Here is a 9,576-nt window from a genome sequence, read left to right as displayed (position 1 = left end):
AGACTTTATTCCCTCTCTCATGGAGCTTATCTGAAGGCAGATGTCAACACATCTTGTAAACCTGCAACTGACACTTGCACCCTTTACATTGCTACCCGTAATGTTAGCATCCCATCTCGAGTGCTGGTTCCAGTCCCACATGGTCCACTTCTGACCCAGCTCCCTACTTGTGGCCTGAGAAAGCAGTGGAGAATGCTCACAGCCTTGGGACCCTGCACCTGCGGGGGAGACCCGGAAGAAGCTCCTGGCTTCGGATTGGCTCAGCTCGGGTCATCGCGGTCTCTGGGAGTGAACCAGCAGATCAAAGACCTTTCTCCCGGTCTCTCCTCTTTTTGCAAATCTGCCTTTTCAACAAAAATAAATCTTTTTTTAGATTCATTTATTTTTATTGTAAAGTCAGATATACACAGAGGAGGAGAGACAGAGAGGAAGATCTTCCATGCAATAATTCACTCCCCAAGTGACCACAACGGCTGGCACTGCGCCAATGCAAAGCCAGGAGCCAGGAACTTCCAGGTCTCCCACACTGGTGCAGGATCCCAAGGTTTTGGGCTGTCCTCGACTGCTTTCCCAGGCCACAAGCAGGGAGCTGAATGGGAAGTGGAGCTGCCGGGATTAGAACCGGCGCCCATATGGGATCCCGGCGCGTTCAAGGTGAGGACTTTAGCCACTAGGCCACGCCACAGGGCCCAATAAAAATAAATCTTACAAAAAGGGGAGGGGTTGGGACCCGGCGCTGTAGCCTAGCGGCTAAAGTCCTTGCCTTGCACGCATCAGGATCCCATATGGGTGCCAGTTCGTATTCTGACCACTCTGCTTCCCAACCAGCTCCTTGCCTGTGGCCTGGGAAAGCAGTGGAGGATGGCCCAAGGTCTGGGGCCCCTGCATCTGCGTGGGAGATCCGGAAGAAGCTTCAGGCTCCTGGCTTTGGATCGGCTCAGTTCTGGCCTTTCCAGCTGCTTGGGAAGTTAGTCATTAGATGGAAGATCTTTCTCTCTGTCTGCCTTCTCTCTGTATATCTGGCTTTCCAATAAAGATAAATAAGTCTGAAAAAAATGGGGGCTGGCTTTACATAAAGAATAGTACAGCGAGAGAGGTATCTTTCATCCACTTGGTCCCTTCCCAAATATAAAATACGGTAGTGTTTAGCCAGGCTTAAGCCTGTCAGAAACTCTATGGGGTGAAAGGGATGTCTCCGAGTGAGCAGCAGCAGGAAGCTGGGTCAGAAATGAGGGAACTGGGATACAGACCAGGGACTTTATCTTGGAATGGGGGGTGCAGGGTGAGGAGTGGTGTCAAAAGCCCCTCAAAGTAGTTCTTAATAACGCATCTTATCTCCGTGAGAATCCAGAATTGGTGGTCTGGCTGGAAGAGGCGCCTTCGCATACACGACCCTAATCTTCCCTACGGTGCCTGTTCCTTAGATGAGGTGGTGGACAGTGTGTGTGTTGGAAGAACCACTGCAAGCCTTCCTCGGGCTCCAGGACTCGTAGCTTCCTTCACGAGAACACCAGAGGGCGCAAGCACCCCAGACCCAGCGTGGTGGGTGGCGCTTCCTTCAGCAGGTGTTCCAGGGGAACCAGGCCAGCCGGGCTGGGGCATCCGCGCTCGGCTTTTATCCGACATCTACTGAGCATGTATGAGGCCGCGAGAGCCAGAATTGGTCCCGCGCGTTTTAGATAGTTGTCTATTCCCAAATCTTTGAGAGCCCACCCTCTCGTCTGAGCTACGAGGAAGTCAGCCCAGTGGGCGCTCCCAGACATCGTAGCTGAGCTCCCTGAAGCATGTGGCGACCCCGCCGCGGCCAGGCCGTCCCAGGCGGGGGTAAGGAGAGAAGAGTGGCAGGTGTCCGCGGGAACGAACTGCCGTCGCGTCGTCATAGCGCCCGCCCAGCCAGCTGAGGCTTCCGGCCTGGGTTACCCTGGCAACCAGCCAGCCATCACGTGACGCAGGAGCCTAGGAAGAAACCCCAGAGGCTTCCGTAGGCTGACAGCCGGTCACGTGCAGAGGGCTTGCTGGGAGACCCCGCCCCGACTCCAGCATCACATGACCGGCCCTGGGCAACATGGCGGCAGCCGCGATGCTACGCCGGTGCTGAGCGGATCGCGAGTGTAGTGGACTCCTCCCTGGGGTGAGGGGTGGCCCCCAAGGTGGGAGGGGAGGGTTGCGTGCATCTCGGCTCCTTCCCATCTCCCCCACCATCATCACCACCACCTGAGTTCCACAGCCCCTCCGCGCGGTGTGTCTATGGGGTGAGGGGGTGGAAGGCATGACCGGGCCGCGGTCCCTTTCCTGGCGTGCTCTGTGTTTGGGAGCAAGCTGCTACCGGTCTCTGGGCGCACCTCTCTCGGCTGGGTTCCCGCCGCCCTCCTTCCTGCAGCCTCCTCCCTTCGCAGGTGGCATTGTCGGTGGCGCACCGGAGCGTGGGCGGGCACGCGCCCCCGCTCTCCGCGGGGACCATGGCCGGGTCCGACACGGCGCCCTTCCTCAGCCAGGCGGATGACCCGGACGACGGGCCTGCGTCTGGCACCCCAGGGCTGCCGGGGTCTACGGGGACGCCGAAAGCTGGGGAGCCCGAGGTCCCTGACCGGGAGGGCTTGCAGCGCATCACGGGCTTGTCCCCAGCGCGCTCGGCTCTCATCGTGGCCGTACTCTGCTACATCAACCTCTTGAACTACATGGACCGCTTCACTGTGGCCGGTAGGGGCTGCCCGCCAAGAGGACGCTAGGCTGGCTGAGCGGGAGGAAGCAGGTGGCCGGGCCCAACCACCTCCTCCTGCTCCTTTTTCGCAGGCGTCCTCCCGGACATCGAGCAGTTCTTCGGCATTGGAGACAGTAGCTCGGGCCTCATCCAGACCGGTGAGTGTGTGGGGGGGGCCCTCGTCCTAGTCACTTGCCTTCATGGAACCTTGCTTGTGCTAGGGGGTTGGCCTGTTCGATAGGGCTGCAGCATTGTGCATTGTGTGATGGTGGGCAAAGCGCCTGACTTCTCTAAGCCTCAGTCCCTGTAACTTTGAGACACACGTGCTGATGACAAAGTTGAGTTCCCAGGACTGGTGGGGGGAGTAAATGAATCCTGCCTGTAAAGTGCCAGGTGTGATATTTGGCTTGTTGTAGGCACCGCTACATAGCAGCAGGAAGAGCTTTCTGGAATGGGGGTGCGAGGGGATGAGATGAATTTTAATTTTTCAAAACTTTGGGGCTTAGGGTTAGTGCCATAGCATAGGCAGTAAAGTTGTAGCCTGCAGCTCTGGCATCCTGTGTGATCACTGGTTCGCATCCCGGCTGCTCTACTTCCCATCTAGTTCCCCGCTGAAGGCCTGGCAAAAAGCAGCTGAGGATGGCTCAAGTGCTTGGGCCACTGCCATGCATGTGGGAAAGAAGCCCCTGGCTTCTGCCTGGCCCGGCTCTGCCTTTTGCTGCCTTCTGTGAGAATAAGCCACCAGTTGGAAGGTCTCTGTCTTTCCCCCTCTTTCTGAAACTCTTTCAGAATAAACCTTAAACAAAACAAAACAAAACAAAACACAAAAAGCAGAACTTGGGGGCTTGTGGAAGAGACAAAGCCAAAGCCATTCCCCCACCTCCTTGTCTCTCTGTATCTCACCTCGTCTCCGGTTCTCCTGTCTGCACAGGATTAGGTGTGCTTGGTTCTAGGTTATGGAGAAAGGAGGTGTCGGTACCTGTGACTCAGGAGGAAGGCAAGGCTGGGGGAAGAGTGACACCTTGCCCGGGGTCACACAAGTTGACGGATGGCCAGGCCTGGCCCTGTCCCTTACTCATTGTCAGACCAAAGAGGAACCCAGCTCATTGTGTCTTAAATGAGAACGGTAGCCGCGGTCGAGGCTGGTAGAGACATGGAAGCAGCCAGTCTCTCGAAGGCAGTCGTGGTGGTCGGCTTTGTCACTCCTTGTATGTGCATTGAGCCATTTTTTTGTGCCGGTCTGCAGAGTGTGGGATGGTGGACACATGGTCATGGCCAGCATGGGCCAGGTTTATGACTTGGCACTGTGCACTAGCGGGCAGCTGTGCATAAAATCCTGAAGTGGCAGGGCTGGCCTTCTGCAGTGCTGAGTGTTAGCAGGGAGCTCAACCATCTGAGGTAGAGAATGTCCCATTGAGGGTATAGCAGGGGTTCCACTGCCTAAACTGGTGTTGATCCCACATGGCTATGAGCCAGGCCATTGGGGTGAAGAGAGAGAGAGAGGACAGGAAGGCAGTTGGCTGTGGCACTGGGGAGGTGGAGAAGGGCTGGATGGACAGAGAATCATGTGTGGGCCATGGCGCGGAGCATGGGTGTTGCTCTTGCTTGGGGCAGGAGAGGAAGTGACTGGCCAGTTGAACCATTCCTTCCATGGTGGGAGGTTCAGAAACAGCTTGAAGATGGGGCTGGATCATGCCCCTGGTGGGGAGCTCTGGTGGACCCACGGGGTTGGGATGCGGGATGGGGTGGGGTCTTTGAGGGGAAGGAAGGAGGGGTGTCTCTTGGGCTTGGCTCCTTCCTGCCCCCATCCCCGTGCCCAGGCTGCAGTGAGAGGTGGGGAGGAACGGGGGGCCTGGACGGAGTTGTGACTCTCGCCTTCCTCTCAGTGTTCATTTCCAGCTACATGGTGCTGGCCCCTGTGTTTGGCTACCTGGGGGACAGGTACAATCGGAAGTATCTCATGTGCGGAGGCATTGCCTTCTGGTCCCTGGTGACCCTGGGGTCATCCTTCATCCCCAGAGAGGTGAGGCCCTGAGGTGGCCGTCGCTTGTGGCCACGTCCCACGCCCTCACTTGGTCTTGGCTGCAGCACCTTGGAGCTGTTGCAGCCTGGAAGCTTCTGCAGTTTTCTTGGTCCGTGCCGTCTCACGCCCTTCCTTGCCTGAGTTTATTTGCCTGCTGCCCCCGCCTCTGTTCTTCCACCCTATCCCTGAGCCCTCGCGTGTCTGTATGCTGGTCGTTGCCTTCTCTCCCTCCTCCCTCTTGCTGGATCAGACCTGCTGGCAGGTCCCTGGATGTCAAGTGCAGCTTGGGGGAAGCAGCAACAGTCTGGAAGGACGCTGGCATTGCTGGCACTTCCTCTTATCCCGCCCACCCCTCAGGGGCCGCCAGCTGACCCCTGCCCCACCTCCAGACTTGCTGTTGCGGAAGACAGCGGTCACCTGCTTGCTGTGTGCGGCTCCTGCTCTCTGCCCTTGTCCTTGCTAAACCTTTCCCTGCTCTGGAGCCTCTGCTGCTGCTGCCCCCTGCTCCTAGCACCTTTGTCCCTGGCAGGTGCATCTTGGTTCCTTTGAAGCCTGTTCCGTCCGTTCTCTTGCCCTGGGTAATCTGTGCTGAGGTGACTGTGCCCCGGCCACAGGTTCAGGTGTCTTTAGCAGCCAGTGAACACCCCATCCCTGCAGCCCTGCGCTCAACTACTCACTCAGCACTGGGCTGTCTCGGGTGGGCACTTGGATTGGCTGGGTGGACAGTGGCGTCCTCTCATCGTGCAAGCTGGACAGTAACCCCGTGAGCATGTCGCTGTCACCCTGAGGCTCAGAGAGGTTGAGCCACTTTTCTCAGAGTCACAGCTAGTCAGGGACAGGGCAGGGCAAACACAAACAAAACCAGGTGTGTCCTGCTTTGTCCCTGGAGCCGGGATGGACTCGGTGAGGTTGCTGGGGCAGCTGGACCCAGGGCGGGGTGCCACCCCCCCATGTCTCCTTCCCTAGCGTTTCTGGCTGCTCCTCCTGACCCGGGGCCTGGTGGGGGTCGGGGAGGCCAGTTACTCCACCATCGCCCCCACGCTCATCGCCGACCTCTTCGTGGCAGACCAGCGGAGTCGCATGCTTAGCGTATTCTACTTCGCCATTCCTGTGGGCAGGTGAGTGGGCCTGGGTGGGGAGGGGGGTGGTAGGCCTGACCTGGCCTGGCCTGGCCTGGCCTGGGGGGCATCCCTGACCATCGGGGTGCCACTTTTCACTCCCCACAGTGGTCTGGGTTACATTGCTGGCTCCAAGGTGAAGGATGTGGCTGGGGACTGGCACTGGGCACTGAGGGTGAGTCCAGTTGGCCTGGGGAAGATTAATGCTGTACTCTCACCATCTCCTTTGCCTTCCTTCAAACCCGACCCTCACTATAACCATTTATTATTAGTAGTATTGTATTCACTTACTTGAAAGGCTGGTTCACTGGTTCACTCCTCTCAAATGCCCACAGCAGTTGGGGCTGGGCCAGAAGCTCCATAAGGGTCTCCCCTTTGTGGGCAGCTGTGGCCCAGGTTCTTGAACCGTCACTTCCCGGGTGCATTAGCAGGAAGACGAATCAGAAGCAGAGTAGCTGGGACTCTGTTACGGGATGCAGCGTCCACCCCAGATGCCCTCTCACCCCGCCTTGTTAGCCAGTGCTCATGGTGCCTGCCCTCACCACGCAGCCATGTGCTGCACGTGTGTGTGTGTGTGGCTTGCCTGCAGGTGTCTGAAGCCCACCATAAGGCTGTAAGCCCCAGCAAGGGTGGTGTTGGTTTTCCCTAGAAGAGTCCTGGGAGCTGCGTCCAGGGCCCCTTCGTGTCTCTGGCCTCCTTGTCAGCTTTGCTCCCAGCCCTGTGAGAGGCACTTGAGCATCTTGTAACCTTGAACAGCGTCCTGCTTTGCACCACCCTGATTGGCCTCAGCTGGGATCCTGTTTGATTGGCAGAACTAGGGAGAGGGGTTTCCTGGAAGGACATCCAGGCATTCTTGCCAATGAGGCAGCAAGGTCAGGCTGTTGCAGAAGGCATGTCCTGAGCACAGCAGTTTAGTGTCCACTTGAGATGCCCGCATGCCCCATGAGTGGTTCAAATCCCATGTCTTTTACTTCTGATCCAGCTTCCTGCTCCTGCACACCCTGGCAGCTCCCAGGGCCACCTACAGGGGAGGTCTGGATGATGTTCTAGCCTGGTCCAGGCACTGCTAGTTGCAGGCATTTAGGGAATGAACCAGCAGGTGGGAAACCTTGGCCTGTCACTTGGCCTTTCAAATGAAGTAAAAACAGGGGAGGGGTCTGGTAGCAGACCCCTCCCCTGCAGTGCAGGTTCAGCTCCCTGGGCAGGTACCTGCCTGTGTGTGGGTACTCTCCCAAGGAGCTCCTGTGTGTCTGCCTTCTCCCTCTCCCAGCCCTGGGCCTGAAGCCCACTCGCTGTCCCCCCAGGTGACACCAGGCCTTGGGGTGGTGGCCGTCCTGCTGCTGTTCCTGGTGGTGCGAGAACCCCCCAGAGGTGCCGTGGAGCGCCATTTAAACTCACCGCCCCTGAACCCCACTTCGTGGTGGGCAGATCTGAGAGCTCTAGCAAGAAAGTGAGTTTTTCCCTGACCTGATCCAGCATCTGAGCTTTCAGGGATGCCCTCACAGCTGGTTGGGAATTTTTAGGTGGGCGTGATTTAATAGACTCCACCCCCAGGGGTTCAGTTGCTACTGTCCTCTTGTGGTAGCTACTTGTATTGCAGGCCCAGATCCTGGTGTAACCCAGGTGGAGTCCACATCTTGACCTTACTGAAGAGAAGGGGAGGGTACTCCTACCTTGTTCTGGGACTGACTTCACTGCACTGTCTGCAGCCCTAGCTTCGTGCTGTCCTCTCTTGGCTTCACAGCCGTGGCCTTTGTCACGGGCTCTCTGGCCCTCTGGGCTCCGGCCTTCCTGCTACGTTCCCGGGTGGTCCTGGGAGAGACCCCACCCTGCCTTCCTGGAGATTCCTGCTCTTCTTCCGACAGGTACCTGGGGTGGGGTCAGCCCTGGGGAGGTGGGCTCCAGTCTAGGGACCCCAGGTCCTTTCCTGCCCTACCCAGTTTCTCCATTCCTAGACTTGGAGGGGGACATGGGCAGTGGGTTGCTGTGCCTGCAGAAACTGGGTTTGTGGGGGCAGCTGGGCAAAGGGGCGGGGTTGAGGAGGGGGAGGAGTCTCACGGGCCAAGGGTCCAGCCCCCCACCCTGTGCCTGTCCTCACCTCCAGCCTCATCTTTGGGCTCATCACCTGCCTCACCGGGGTCCTGGGCGTGGGCCTGGGAGTGGAGATCAGCCGCCGCCTGCGCCGTTCCAACCCGCGGGCTGACCCGCTGGTCTGTGCCACTGGCCTCCTGGGCTCTGCACCCTTCCTCTTCCTGTCCCTCGCCTCTGCCCGTGGGAGCATCGTGGCCACCTATGTGAGTAGCCCATGGGGCGGGAGGTAGGGAGAGGATGAGCAGGGCACTAAGGTGGGTTCTTGTGAGCCCCTCTCCCGCTCCTGTGCCCCCCCCTCCAGATCTTCATCTTCGTCGGAGAGACTCTGCTTTCCATGAACTGGGCCATTGTGGCGGATATCCTGCTGGTGAGCAGACGCCAACACGAGTGGGGGACCCCATGGGCTCTGACCTGTAACCTTCAGTGACCTTCTCTTTAGAACACCACAGGGCCTGTCCTCCCAGCCTGAGACCTTGACCCTTAACGCACCTGTGCTCTCAGCTGACCTTGACCCTCCCCGCTCCCACTCCTCCCACTAATCCCAGAGAGCCCCCTCTGAGCGCTCCCTTCCCCCTCGCCCCGTCAGTACGTGGTGATCCCCACGCGACGCTCCACTGCTGAGGCCTTCCAGATTGTGCTGTCCCACCTTCTGGGCGACGCTGGGAGCCCCTACCTCATCGGCCTGGTGAGCAGCATCGCAGGCCAGGGGTTGGGGCCCGAGGGGCGGGGTCAGGCCTACTTAAGGCTACCATGTCCTCTGTGCCAGGAACTTGTCTCCTCCCCTGGGTGAGAAGGGGTCCCTGAGGGTCCATCCTTCCCCTCCTCCCTCCCCCTTCTTTCCCAGTTTCCCCTGGCCCTGCTCTCCAACAGCCTGCCCGTGTCCACTGCAGATCTCTGACCGCCTCCGCCGGAGCTGGCCCCCGTCTTTCCTGTCCGAGTTCCGGGCCCTGCAGTTCTCGCTCATGCTCTGTGCCTTTGTTGGGGCGCTAGGCGGGGCAGCCTTCCTGGGCACCGCCATGTTCATCGAGGGTGACCGCCGGCGGGCTCAGCTGCACGTGCAGGGTCAGTGGAGGCCCAGGTCCCACCGTCACTCCCCTGCTGGATCCGGGGATGTGGCTGACTTCGGGCCTGGGTCTCATTGGCCACTGCTCCCTGCCTCCCTTCCACCCCCACGGCTCCCACTGGCCTCGGCTCTTCCAACCCTGGTTCCTACCCCTCCCTTGCAGGTCTACTGCCTGAGGCGAGGCCAGCGGACGACCGTATCGTGGTGCCACAGCGTGGCCGCTCCACGCGGGTTCCTGTGTCCAGTGTGCTCATCTGAGTGGCTGTCGCTCACCTGTCTGCACATTTGCCGCCACCACTGCTGCCAGCCCTGAACCTGGCCCACCGTGATGATGACAAGGTGCCCATGCCGGAACCTTCGGGTCAGCCCAGCTTCCAGGAGGGACCCTGGGTCGTGTCCGGCTCCCAGACACTACATGGACAGCCCAGGGGAGGAGTTGGGGGTCTCAGGTGGGGGGTGGGGGTGCCCTCCACTGGAACAGCCCCAGGGGTTTGGTGCTATTTGTAACAAAATAAACTTTGTAGCCAGACCCCATGTGCTTGCCTGAGTCTTTGTTTGGGTGCTGGTGACCTCTGACCTT

General features: G+C 59.1%; 1 protein-coding gene across 3 annotated transcripts; it reads left to right on the top strand.

Moving 5' to 3' along the window:
* The first annotated feature begins 2,024 nt into the window (after positions 1-2,024).
* On the top strand, positions 2,025-9,530 carry SPNS1 (SPNS lysolipid transporter 1, lysophospholipid). 3 transcript variants are annotated; one of them, XM_058680764.1, is made up of 13 exons: positions 2,025-2,114; positions 2,397-2,700; positions 2,794-2,859; positions 4,588-4,724; positions 5,691-5,842; positions 5,951-6,017; positions 7,147-7,292; positions 7,552-7,707; positions 7,947-8,136; positions 8,235-8,300; positions 8,520-8,618; positions 8,824-8,995; positions 9,160-9,530. In XM_058680764.1, the coding sequence occupies exons 2-13, from the start codon at positions 2,460-2,462 to the stop codon at positions 9,252-9,254; spliced, it is 1,587 nt and encodes a 528-aa protein (XP_058536747.1). In that variant the 5' UTR covers positions 2,025-2,114; positions 2,397-2,459; the 3' UTR covers positions 9,255-9,530. The 3 variants fall into 3 exon arrangements, with proteins under 3 accessions (XP_058536747.1, XP_004586897.2, XP_058536748.1); XM_004586840.2 differs by having other exon boundaries at positions 2,028-2,131; XM_058680765.1 differs by lacking the exon at positions 4,588-4,724 and having other exon boundaries at positions 2,028-2,131; positions 5,791-5,842.
* Positions 9,531-9,576: the final 46 nt, after the last annotated feature.

Source organism: Ochotona princeps, chromosome 24, assembly GCF_030435755.1.
Source record: "Ochotona princeps isolate mOchPri1 chromosome 24, mOchPri1.hap1, whole genome shotgun sequence".
Lineage (NCBI taxonomy): Eukaryota > Metazoa > Chordata > Mammalia > Lagomorpha > Ochotonidae > Ochotona > Ochotona princeps.
This window is presented reverse-complemented; position numbering and strand designations above follow the sequence as displayed.

Coding starts and splice junctions, on each gene's coding strand:
- SPNS1 (XM_058680764.1), top strand. CDS start 2,460: ATGGCCGGGTCCGACACGGCGCCCTTCCTCAGCCAGGCGGATGACCCG. Junction 2,701..2,793: donor GGACCGCTTCACTGTGGCCG/GTAGGGGCTGCC, acceptor CCTTTTTCGCAG/GCGTCCTCCCGGACATCGAG. Junction 7,708..7,946: donor TCCTGCTCTTCTTCCGACAG/GTACCTGGGGTG, acceptor CCTCACCTCCAG/CCTCATCTTTGGGCTCATCA.